Genomic DNA, 14226 nt, shown 5'->3' on the forward strand with positions numbered 1-14226 from the left:
TTCTTTTTCGTTGTTTGGCGCCAAATGGGGATTCCAAGGGAAGCCAGGTCCTTCTTCACCTGGTCTTTCCAAAGGAGTGGAAATCTTCCACTTCCTCAGCTACCCTCGGCGGGATCTGTGTCGAATACTCTGAGATTTGGATTGCATTCATCCACCTGGAGAACCTGGAGGCCTAGCCACCGTAACCGCTGCATCTTAATTCGCTGAACTTATTTTCGAGTATTGTTTTTTTTTTGCTCCAAATAGTCTTAATTAAAACCTTAAGCGTGTATTTTTCTTCGTTTCATTTTATAATATTTATGTTAAAGCTTTAATAATGTGTAAACTTTTGTTTTAGACTGGAATATATAGCGCCGCTGTCGTTTGAACAAGCGCTCGCTATGGGCAGAACGGGTCGTGTACTGCCGTCACCCGTTCTAAATGGCTATAAGCCAAAAGGTGGCTTACACGCACGACATTCGGATTCGGACGAGGAGGACTGGTGCTAGCAAAGGCTTTGATTGCGATTGCGTAATCGAAGGGAACAGATCTGGGTATAGCATCAAGCCATATTTCCATCACTTTCTGCACCGGATTTAGACCATAATTTTGATACAATACCGTTGCAACACTTCACAGCTGCATCCGATACCGATATATTAGAAACCACATTCATAAATACTGCCACAGCTGCTGTTGTTAATATTAATGATGACACCGAACCGGATGCTGCTACACTTTTACGAATGGGTGCCAGAGCCGCAACAGAACCCGCAATTTCTGGCTTAGATGTGGATCAGGGCGAGCATAGCCGTCTAAGCTCCGTCTACAGACAGTTTTCTTTGGTTCTGCCACATTCAGAAACGGCCCCAGAATGTGATATAGCTACTACGCGAATATATTCTGATCACGAGCTTTTCCAACCAAATCAACAGCATACACAGTATGCAGTCAGTGAACCACACACGCCGTTAACCAGGTACTTGCAACAGCAGCCCACGATGACAGCAACAACACAACCCGAACAACATGTGTATCATACGTTGTAGACGCCGATAAATACATATACACATACAAGTACATAAGAAAATATTCAGCTAAAGCCAGTACGCTAATATAGACATTAAAATAGATTGTGACTACAATAGCAGTTAGCTGATGAATTATATAATTGCATACAGACATGTGTACAGAGCACTTAACACGTTACACATTACCATACACACTCATTCCAAATATTCGGATATTTAAATCTCAAAAAAGCTGATTCTCAAGTTAGGCGTATACAAATATCATTTGAAAATATTTTTTTCCACTTTTTCATAGCAAAATATTTCAGCATAAACATAATTTATACACGAATGTATATATATAGTTATGTGTGTATGTATAAATAAATATGCATATTTGGATGCATAGGTACTGCCTTGTTTCTGTTGAAGTTTGGTCCAAAGCATTACTGCAACTACTGCACTCAAACGCATGCATACACATACATAGGCATATACTAGGAAATTGTTAATTGTATTCTACATACATACATACATACACATTTGTTTAAACATTTGTTAAGAGACTTTTAACTATGCATTAAACTCTGTTGGTAGCTTTAAATAACAAATGTGGACATAGTACATTATCATACATACATACATATATACAATCAAGCATTTATTCATACACATTTGCATACACATTGAAGTAAGACAAAAAAAGACTTCTTTCGTCGTTTACATATATTTTAGTGTTAATTATAAAATGGATTAGCTTGAAGCGAAATGATTTTATTCAATAGATTTAGCGAAAACAGTAATAAATATAAATACAAATACAACTAAAACACACATACACATAAACTCCAAATTTATTAAATGGCAAAGGGAAATGGGGCCAAAAGCGTAAAACATAGTCTAATTTGCCTAAAACTCCTTGAGGATTTGTATAGCGAATGGGGGAATCGTATGGAATAGCAAATTTTAATTACCGTATATTTTTTATTTGAACTATATTCACACATACATACTTGTAGCCATAATAATATACACATATATACCGTAGATAGCCAAAATCACGATAGCATAAAGTGAACTTGTAGAAATGCAATATATTGTAATTTTAACACACATTCTAAAAAGAGTAAATACATAATGCATACATACATATACTTATACATACATACACTTATGTAACCATGCACGAAGCAAATAAAAATTATGAAAAATATTAATAGGTTTTTACACTGAAGCCAAGCAAAGTTTAGAGTAGCAAGTTTTTAAAATGCATTTAATGAGAAAAAATGCAAAACTTGAAGTCTGAATACAGAAAGCAGGCAAATTATGGACACACACACATATTACGGAAAATAAACCATTCACGAAAACGGCTACATAACACGACACTAAAGCATTTTCTCCACATGACACTAGATTCTGACCAGAACAAAGGCACTCAAGCACTGTGTTAATAACATTGATAAGAAATGGCCAAAATTTCGCTTGGAGTCTCGTGAAGTGACTAGCCACACATACCAGGGTGACATGATCAAAGCATTTTTGAAGTAAGAAACGATTACGTGCGCACTGTGATAGAAATACACATATATGTATGTATATAATATTGCCTTTGGGTACATTATAACTGTGGGAAGAATATTTTTATGGTGGAATTTGAACTAAAGATCTCATAAATGTCCAACCAAGGCGACGTAATCAGGCAATTGAGGAGCCACGAATGTAGTAACCGCATACTGGCCAACAATGGATCTAGTACTACCACGAGTTCATGCCTTCACAATCAAACAACAAGTTTTTAATTAGTTTTCGTATGCGTCAATGGGTTTCATTCGTTCATATATTCGAAATAAATAAATGATTAAGGATTGTGGTTCACATTTTTTTTAGCTATAAGTGAGAATTGTTGAATCACTTTTTTTGTTGTCAAAATTTATTGTCTGGAATTGAGAGAAATCTGAAACGCAAGTAACACTAAGCTGCCAGCAGACTTCTTGTTAGCAGTGAAAATTAAGAAAATAGTTTTGACGATAGTATGCCGCTATACTCATCGATAACTGGAAAATATTATAATGATATACTATACATATGGTAGATGCTTTATTGTGTTAAGTTAAAATCTGCTGATGTCAATAAGAGCAAATACATTATAATCATAGAAAGATCAATGAAATCATGTGTCAACCACAATTCTTAAGCATTCCATTGAAGACTGAATGTAGGCGAAGGCTAGAAGTCCATTATTTTCTCCACAAGTGTAGTCAGCAAAATCGCTTGCACTATCACACATCCACACATACACATTTATATGCCTGTCAACACTGTGCCGTTGCACATGCACATCTCAACACAAACAAAGATACCATATTTGTTTCGAAGTCTGCAATAACACATCAAACGATACTGGTCGAAAGTAAAACTTAATTTAATAAAATTCCAAAATCTCGAACATACGTAGTTAGTGTGGAAATATCTGATTCATAATATTTTGTAAATAATCGCGAAATCGAAAAATGTAAAAATTTACCTAAAAATAAGCTAAATGTATTAACATAATAGGCATATACAAAAAATATATATTTAAATAAAAATACAAATTCAAAATACGGTGGACGAAACAGCGCACAAATAAATTATGAATTCCCAAAGAGTAGAAACAAATAAACTAAAAACTAACAAAGCCATATATAACATTAAACATAATAAAAAGATGGCAGCATCCATCTGTACAGTTTTTTTAGTTCGCATATGAAGTGTAAATTAAAAATATTCGCAACAACTTTGGTTACTTTAAATAAGAATCGTTCATGTATTATTTCGATTAAGTCAAATGTTGGATAAAATTGAAAAAAAATAGTAAACCCGTATATTTTCGTTATTTTTTAACACTTGACCTTTTATGACATTAAGAAAAATGTTTCCAGCTTACAGTTTGACATTTAACTACATTTCAATAATTAGTACGTCCCCCAAGTTCCAAAAAAAACATTTTCTACGGATTTAGAAATACATCTTCTTTTTCTTCTTTATTGGCGTAGACACCGCTTACGCGGTTACAGCCGAGTTTAGAAATATGTACATATGTATATGATATATATTCAAAGTAAACATTTTATATTGCCAGCGGTTCGAAAGCGCGATTACAAATAATAAGTTCTAGTTGCAATCTGCAGTGGGTGTAAGGGTTTCATATATCAGTGTAAAATTACATTTATTGCGATGAATATTGCTAAATAATTATGCAAAAATTTATTCTTTCGTGGCTATATATAATATATACATATAAATAAATTAGCGTTTTTGTCCATTCAAATGTTGTGACGAGAGAGACGATGTCGTTTTATATTTTTCTTGAAAATTTCATTAACAATCGCTTCAACCGAAGGCAGTGGAATCGTGATGGGCGGCTTAATAAAAGAAACGTGAGACCTAAGTACAAGTATGTAAAAGTTGCGAACTGCTAATAAATTTAAAAACCTTTTGAGCGAAATTGCTATGCCCGTACATTTGGCATTGTCCGTCGCGGATAATCATGTTTGTTGTTGGTTAGAACAGGCAAAGCCGGGTCTTGAGGGTTGGACCTTAATTTAACAATTTAACTTATAATTTATGTTAAAAGAAGCTGTCAAAATATATAATTTCTCTAAACCTTTTGTATTGAATTTCCACTTACTCTATTAAAAAAAATTATTCATCAAATCGTATAAACGACTTTAAAGATTTAATGAAAATACATATGTACATGAATTTGCTTAACAAACAGTGTGCAACACTAATTTGCATTTTCAAGTATCTTTGCCCTTAGATAATTTCAGGGAACTTTATTGTTCGAGCAATTGTTGTTATATTATCACTATTCACACGCATTTAAATAAAAGCACTTCTGTAAATTTTGTGGGCTTTAAGCAATTTAATATCCACACTAATCTGCCCTAGTTCTTCAAAAAAGTCTTTGCTACAAATTTGTGTTTTTTAACTAAACTCTAATTAAAGATAATTGTAAATAACTTTTGTTACTTTTTTTATATTCTCTTATATACATATGTATATTTCTATATTTTATTATATTCGAATGTGTTTATCAAGTCCACACATAGCATAAAGATTTCGTTTATATTAAAATTTTGATAATAATATCTGTAATGCAGTTTTCGTTTTATTTCATAGTTAAATAAATCATTACTTTTCACTAAGAGTACGAATCGTTGTTTTATAAAATATCAAAGTATTCATCTCAATCAGTTTTTATTATAAAAACATTATAAAAAACTATACGACAACAAAAAATTAAAGAAATCGCATAACCGTAATAAAGCCACACACAGTCATAATCTCATCCACACAATGCATGCCTACATAAAAAATATTAACACAATTACAAACATACTATAAATAATGCAAATATGAAACCAAATCGAAGTATCTTGATCTGTTCCTTAGGTAATACGAGAACGATAGGTAAATATGCAATACTGAAAATATAATAATTCATAGCTACATTGTAAGGAATAACATAAAAGAAAACTAATTCACTAGATTAATGAAAACAAATATTGCTAAAAATAAATATTTCGTAAATAACGTTAGATATTGTACTTTAAATAATGGAAAAATAATAAATAAAAATTATGTAAATTTTTGAATTAATACATTATTCCTTGAGAATAAATTGCCTGCGTGTGAAATTTAAACATGAACGTGAAATACTGAGCTAGTCGTATAAAATATTTTATATGAAACCTAAAACTGAATAAAAACCAAAAACAAATAAAAAACAAAAAAACAACAAAACTTACCAAAAAATAACAACTTGCCCTTACTTGTATTAAAATTAAAAAAAAAACACGAAAAAGAGAAAATATAGTGCAGATAAAATAGAGTTTAATATTGAGCAAAAAGAAAACCAATAAATTATTAATACAAATTAGCGCGATTAAGGCATAAATTGAACTTACCTATATAAGAGAAAATTTAAAATAAAAAATTCAAATGGTAAATATTTAATGATTAATACTGTAATGTATTTATGGATATAATAACAATATAACACCTGCCTTCAATAAATTTTATTATACTTTATTAAAAAAGCAAAGAAGAATCATAATATGAGCAAATGAAAGTAATCATTACTTTTTATTATTAGGAATTCAAAAAAATGAAAAACCAAAAAAAAAGAAAACAAAAAATAATAATTATAAGAACATAAAATAATTATAAATTTACGTAAAACCAAGCCAACTTTTACAATTGTAAATTAAACGTAACTGAAAATTAAATTTTTTTTTTAGATATTTAAATTATGACGTTGAAATGGAAAAATCAGCACTCATTTCATACTAAAAAAGTAAAATCAAATGCATAAAATAAAACCAAACAAAAGCAAATAGAAACAGAAACTTTACCATTTGAAATGTAAAAACTGCGCAGTGAACACATACAGACACACTCCAATTTAAAAAGCATAAATCATTCATCAAACGCCTGTCAACACAACCAAAGGTTACCGAATTGTCCCTAAAAGCGTTTACAAATCATGTGATTATACTATACATCGGTTATTAAACTATTTCTTTACCTTAGTTCAATTAGTTCAACCAATCTATCATTTTCATAAATTTCGCGCTTGTTTTTATACAAATGTGCTTTATGTAGTCTAGTATTGTGAATGTCTGCTTAAAAGAATTCTTAGGATTGCACTTGAAAACTTTCAAAGCGTTCGTTTCACTATTTTATCGTCATCAGATTATTTCATTTTACAGTTCTGTAATCAAACTTTGAAGAAAGGTTATCCGCAATAAGGTTCCATATAATCAATAGAATACAAAGATGCCAAAAACACGCGAGTATTCACCACATTTTGTTGATACAAAATTATTTTGGGTGTTAAAAATATAATATAATATATTCAACTACCACTCGATCCTATAAATTTTCAAAAGTATACATTTTAATTCAGAGTTACGAATCGATTTAAACTTCTGTACTTTTACACAAAACAGAAACAAATTTCGCTTTTGTAGTTCAAAGTAGACACAACGATAATACAAATAAATAATTTCCGCCCGCCCTTATGGCTTTTCATCGAAAAATTCTGGTATTAAATAAACATTTTAACTTAAAACGGTTTGAAGAGAAGAGTTTCAAAAGTTTTAAAGAACACTTCCTAAAAACATGCTATTCTTCATTTTTAGTTTAGATGTGCTTTCAAAACGCAATGATTTTATGTAGAGTTTAACGCTTTAGTGTTTAATTTTACATAAAGATTTTTATTCATGAACCAGGTGACACATTCAGAGTTTCCACAGCCCACATACGTTTGTGGTATTCGTTTCCAGAGTAGTTCTAAGTCTCTTTATTACTCAAAGTTTTGCTCCCACAGATGGACAAATATAGTAATTTAGATTTTGTCTTCATTATCAATATTATCTTTTGGGTGTGGTAGTGTTTTGTTTTTCGAAAGTTCACATCTACTTTCGACCCAAAATTAAACAGTATAAAATAAAGTCTTAACCAATGATTATAAATTCCAGAAATATTCACAAATGAAATATGCTCGATCAATCATTATAGCATGTCACACTATGATACACAGTATTTTATTGTAATTTGATTGAAAGATTATATCGGATCGTTTTTAGTTTCTCACAGTTACCACATAACTCCATTAGGTTTATTTCCCAATTTAACAATGTTCGAAGTCCATTCACTTTTTCGATATAAACCAAGAATGATAGAAATAAAGACAACCACAGTTTCCTTCCGTAAGTACTATGAAAATTTGACCATTTGTTCTGTTAGATTTCCGGAATATTGTCACTGTCATACCTGATATAAAAAAACGTTAAAAGAAAATAAGCTCATGGTATATGTACATATAATATAAAATATAATATTCTCGTTATAAATATATGTTTTTTTCTGCCCAAAAAATAAGAATACTATGTTTTTTAATATATACTTCCCTTATTTGTAAAAAAAATAATGACGGCTCAAACTTTTTCGAGTGAGCTGTGAAACTGTTTCACACTTCAATCCTAACGACCAATATCTATTTTAAGCTGGATGTGAATTATTTAGTGTTCCTCTTGTAACTGCATATTACCTAAACAATTTCTATGGAAGTATCCCTACTAAGTATGTACAATGAGTTCATAAAAAATCCAGATATCGAAGCTGTTCCAGTATGTTGGTGAACAAATTATTTTGATTTTTTTTTCTTTTAACTCAAAATTCTCTTCATACACATACATATTAATATATATACATATAATAGATGAATACATACCATACCCTAAGGGCTTCATTATCTTACGCTTTTATATGCCATTCACTTCGTATATAAGAATCAGACATTAATAAAACTTATAACAATGATACATGCCTGTTTACATATACCATACACATAGGTATATACATAAATACCGAAAATGCGCCAGTTAAGAAAAGCTTCAAACTTAGTCGCTTTGTTTTGAAGAGTGAGTCAAAAGATTTTACTTCGCTAATTCAGTTTTTGAAAAATATCAAACCATTTTCCTTTCCCTTTTCACGTAATCGCAGTAAAATATTTAATAAATCCAAGTATTTCAAATGCATTTTACCAGTTTTGTAAATGGCCACTTAACCTTTGGGGTTTGCGAAGTGATATAAGCGATTATAGAATACATAAAGTGTATATACGAAAGTCCATTGGGAATTTATTGAAGAAATCGCAATTTCAAGTATAAAAATTAGTTCACAGCTGCAAGCCCCAAGGTTGAAGGTCATGAGTGAAAATCAGATTGTTAACAACAACGTTTAAAGGTGGGGTTAAATACCACCACGAATAGTACCATTTTCCCAAAACGCTGCGTACAAGAATAACTATCCACAAAGGTAAATAAATTGTCCACATGCATACGAGTACTAATCATAGTAATCATTGAAAATAATATTATGAATCCAGCAAAGCATTGATAAAATGAAATTTATAAAATAAAATAAGATTGAAGAAATACAAATTTAGTTAATGTTGTTATAAACAATTATATTCTAATTATTAACAAAAATAGAAAAATCCAACCAATTAAAATGAGAAATTTTTTTTTCAAATAAATGACGATCTAAAGAAAAACTGTATTGCTTTCATTGCCACTCTGCACTCGTTCGTTAAACCGAGATGCTTTAAAGAAGTCCCGACACAAATAAAGCGTTCTTCTACCATTTAGGCTACGTTGTTATTATGCCACTAGTCCTCCTCAAACTCGGCGACTCCATTTGTGCGACCATTTTCTTGAGGTCTGTGATAGTAAAAATTGGTGTGGCCAGGATAAGACAGATACTGAAGCTATTCGCATATTATTTCATTAAAATGTTGTCCAATTTTTATCAATTTCTGATATTGTGCACGGTCTTTATGAACAGCACTTTTATTTACGCCTGTACAGCCTATTTTTCCATACTTTTCAATTAAATTCAGCATTATCGATTTTTATATGGCCCATGAGAGAAAATAGCGCGTTATATTATATATATAAGGGGTGATCCAAGTAGAGATACTTTTTTCAATAGACATTTTTTGATCACGTGAGAGTCGTGTCTTGCTATTTTTGTTCAGTATTGTTTGGCATTTCATCATGGAAAGACTTACGCCTGAACAGCTTTTATAAATCATTCAACGTTATTACGAAAGTTCCCGTTAGGAATAGAAAATACAGCTTGTAAAAGAACTAAAGCCGTTCGACCTTTCTGCGCGACATCGCTTTGCTCTATGGACTCTCGAGATGTTCCAATAAGATGCGCCGTTTTCGAGCCAAACTTTCTTCAGGGATGAGGCCCACTTCTGGCACAATGGGTATGTAGATAACGGAAATTGCCGCATTTGGGACGAAGGGAATGAAGAGATTCAATAGCTGCCATTTCATCCAGAAAAAACAACTTTATGATATTTCTACAAAAATGATGACGGTGAGAACGTAAGCGACTATTTGATACCTGAAATTGAAACTAGTGATCTCTGCGACATTTGGTTTCAAAAAGATGGCGCCACTTCCTACACATCGCACCAATCAATGGATTTATTGAGAGAACACTTCGGTGAACAGATAATTTCAATGAAGTTTCTGTGTTTTTTCTTTAACTTTTCGGCAACCTCGAAATAGATCACGCCATAGTTAGTATGTTGATGAAAGTTGATTCATGGAGTTGATATTAGGTATGTTGATTATACTCATTTCAAAATCGATTTAATATATTTTAACAGCTGTTCTTAACTACCACAAAAGAAAAGAAATTAGTGTAAATAGAAAATTTGCAAGGCAGCTACGCAAATAAGTGTGCCCGTGCGTACCACTGCGTGCCAGCGCGTTTCAGTTGGATCACTTACTATAAAAGCCACTGACAATAAGATGTTCAGCAGTAGACGATCATTTCATCGAACTGAATCTTTAACTTCTTTCAAAATGAAACTTTATTTTATATTATTCCTTGCCATAGCGACCTGCCTGGCATATGTACAGGCACAGGATGATACTACAACTACTACAACCGCAGCTAGTGATACCACCACGACAACAGCAGCTGGAGATACTACCACGACAACAGCAGCTGGAGATACTACCACGACAACAGCAGCTGGTGATACTACCACGACAACAGCAGCTGGTGATACCACTACTACTACAGCAGCTGGAGATACCACCACCACAACAACAACAGCAGCGACCACTAAAACTACTCGGAAGAGAACTACTAGAAGAAGACGAAGAACCACACGAAGAAGAAGAAGAACCACACGAAGAAGAAGAACCACCCGAAGAATCAGGATCATTCGAAGAACAAGGCGTGCAAATGGCGGTAATGCAGCTAACGGCGGCAATGGCGGAAACGGCGGCAGACGAGTTATAAGAAGACGTAGGATTATCGAAGGCTAAATATTTATGTCATGAATACAAAATGAACACCGAAACTAAATTGAATAAATTACAAAAATAGTTATCCAGCAGAATAATTAATAGAACTTTGATTTAAAAGTAGTTAATCCTTATTCTTATTTTGTGATAAGGATGATTTAATAGGTTTAAATAGAAAAACTAGGTTATGGACCTGTGGGAAGGCATCCCTGGCAGAAAGGGGAAAATAGGAAAAGGGACATCGTTAAATGACATAGCATGGGTTACTCCGACTGCGACGAGCAAAAAGAGTAGAAGTTAGAAGTCAGCCACTGAGCCAATCGGACGTGCGCAGTAAACGGTTGTATTAAGCATACAAGTGAAACTATATTTTAAAGCAAGAGTGTAAAGAACGAAGCTATTGTATTGTAAAGAACAAGTCTATTAAATTGTAAAGTGAAAACTATATTTTAACTTAAGAGTGTAAGAACAAATTATTATATTGTCAAGTGGAAACTATATTTTAATGTAAAAGTGAAATAATAATATATTGGATTGTAAAAAGGCACACTTATTTGGGATATTGCGGACGGAAGAGGGTAGCGAACCCCACAAATTGGTGACAGAAGTAGAAAGTGCCGGGTTTTCCTTTTGAGTAAAAACGATAATTGTTAAAACTTGTGTTAAAAAGTGCGTAAAGGACTAAGGGTTGTGCGGGCACGTGGTGCAAAGTACAGTCCTGTTAGATCCGTTATTTAAGTACCGCTATAAAATAACGCAGACGCAGAGAATTTTTTTTCGAGTAATCTGAGTGCGACTCAGAAGTGTTAAGCAGTGGTGACTGCAAATTCGTTTTATAAAATCTGAGTGCGACTCGAAGAGCGCAAAGCAGTGGTGACAGAAAATTCGTTTTATAAAATCTGAGTGCGACTCGAAGAACGCAAAGCAGTGATGATAGAAAATTCGTTTTAAAAAATCTGCGCGCGACTCGAACTGTGCGAAGCAGCAAGACAGAAAAATTCAGTTTGAGTAATCTGAGCGCGACTCAGAAGTGTTAAGCAGTGGTGGCTGCTGCTGTGAGTGCGACTCAGAAGTGTAAAGCAGCGGTGGCTGCAAAATCTGCTCGCGATTCGAACAGCGCAAAGCAGTGGTGACAGAGAACTTCAGTTTGAGTAACCTGAGTGCGACTCAGAAGTGTTAAGCAGTGGTGGCTGCAAGTTCATTTTGAGTAATCTGAGTGCGACTCAGAAGTGTAAAGCAGTGGTGACAGAGAACTTCAGTTTGAGTAATCTGAGAGCGACTCAGACTGCAAAATCTGCTCGCGATTCGAACAGCGCAAAGCAGTGGTGACAGAGAACTTCAGTTTGAGTAACCTGAGTGCGACTCAGAAGTGTTAAGCAGTGGTGGCTGCAAGTTCATTTTGAGTAATCTGAGTGCGACTCAGAAGTGTAAAGCAGTGGTGACAGAGAACTTCAGTTTGAGTAATCTGAGAGCGACTCAGAAGTGTTAAGCAGTGGTGGCTGCGAATTCGTTTTAAAAAATCTGAGTGCGACTCAGAAGTGTAAAGCAGCGGTGGCTGCAAAATCTGCTCGCGATTCGAACAGCGCAAAGCAGTGGTGACAGAGAACTTCAGTTTGAGTAATCTGAGTACGACTCAGAAGTGTTAAGCAGTGGTGGCTGCAAGTTCATTTTGAGTAATCTGAGTGCGACTCAGAAGTGTAAAGCAGTGGTGGCTGCAAAATCTGCGCGCGACTCGAACAGTGTAGAGCGGTGGTGTCTGCAAAATCTGTTTGAGAAGTTCTGAGTGCGAAGCAGATAGCATACAGCAGGCTGCAAAATCAGTTGAGTGCGATTCAAACAGTGCAAAGCAGTGGTGGCTGCAAAATCCGTTTGAGAAGTTCTGAGTGCGAAGCAGATAGCATACAGCAGTGGTGGCTGCATATGTGAAGGCAACAAGTGCGTACAGTGGCGGCCAAATAAGTAGATCCAGACAACGTGGTAACTACGAGGGACATCGTTGGACTTAGCCCAAGCAGAGGTGGCGTTAAGCGTTGGAGTTCATTGTACAGATAAGTTACTAAAAGTAGTTAGTTTTAACTTTATGAAATACTGTAAAATAGTTTTCATTAAATAATTAAATTTAAAGTTTTTCGTAGAGTAGTCACATATGTAAGTATATATCTTGTATTTATGCGGTTATAAAACATTTTGAATTTGTAATTGCTGCGCGCGTAACTGACTAACATGGACCGTGAACAAATATTTAGTTGGACAATGAACGAACTGAAGGAAAAGCTTGTAGAGCTGGGGCTTCCCACAAGAGGGCGCAAGGCCACGTTACAGGACAGATTATGCGAACATTTTGGATTGGGAGTGGATAACGTTTCAGATTTTGAGGATGTATCCTCTGTAGTGGACGGTGGCGCAAGACAGACACTAGTGAATCACACGTCTTTCACGTTACGTGACATTGAGGAATCGCTGAGTCATTTCAGTGGAGTAGGTCAGCCGGCAGTTACTGGGTTACCGAATTTGAGGAAAATGCAATCGCGGTTAAATGGTCGGATATTCAGAAGTTTTTATATGCCAAGCAACTTTTAAAAGGAGCGGCAAAAGTTTTTGTAAGAAGTCAGAGGGGTATCAGCAGTTGGTCTTTCCTAAAGGATCTACTGTTTAAAGAATTCGGAGAAAGGGTTTCATCAGCGGAGATGCATAGACAGTTACGTAACCGGCGCAAACGAAGTAATGAGGGTTACCGCGAATATTTGTATAAGTTAATGGAACTCGGTTCTCCAATTGACCTCGATGAACCTAGTCTAATAGAGAATTTTATTGAAGGTATAGCGGATACCAGGGTAGGGAAAAGTAATTTCTATCAAGCCAGAAACATCGAACAGCTTAAGGATGAAATAATAGTTTACGAAAAGATTCGGTCAAGTCGACAGCAGGCAGACCCCAATCGACGCGGTGAAGAGGTAAAAAACGAAGCCATCGAGGAGAGGAAGACAACAGAAAAGAGACGCTGTTTTAGGTGTGGCACAGTAGGGCATTTAGCGAGTAACTGCCCTCAGAAAACTATCAAGTGTTTTAAGTGCGGTCAGAGTGGACACATCGCAACAAAGTGTGGAAAGTCGTTAGGTGCGAAAGTCGAAAGAGCAAATACGTTATCCAATGAAAAGTTAGGAGTGTCTAATAAATGCGTAATTTTCAAGGAAATGGTACTGAACAACATAAAATTGTCTGCATTACTCAATACTGGGTGTGATCTCTGTTTACTCCGTTATGATGTTTTAATAAGCTTAGGAGGTGTCGAACTGGATAGTGACAAAAGGCGATTGATGGGAATAGGCAAAAGTGAACTTACAACAATA

The 14226-nt window shown here is 34.2% G+C and overlaps 1 protein-coding gene across 21 annotated transcripts in view; it reads left to right on the top strand.

Annotated features, from left to right (window-relative positions):
- LOC105233065 (voltage-dependent calcium channel type A subunit alpha-1) overlaps window positions 1–10974 on the top strand; it is a 183804-nt gene extending 172830 nt beyond the window's left edge. For all 21 annotated transcript variants that reach the window (XM_049454287.1, XM_049454295.1, XM_049454286.1 and 18 more), the window contains one exon: window positions 338–10974. In XM_049454287.1, coding sequence (XP_049310244.1) covers window positions 338–488 — 151 coding nt within the window. In that variant the 3' untranslated portion in view covers window positions 489–10974. The remainder of the gene's footprint in view (window positions 1–337) is intronic.
- Window positions 10975–14226: the final 3252 nt, after the last annotated feature.

Source organism: Bactrocera dorsalis, chromosome 4 (genome assembly GCF_023373825.1).
Source record: "Bactrocera dorsalis isolate Fly_Bdor chromosome 4, ASM2337382v1, whole genome shotgun sequence".
Taxonomy (NCBI): Eukaryota; Metazoa; Arthropoda; class Insecta; order Diptera; family Tephritidae; genus Bactrocera; species Bactrocera dorsalis.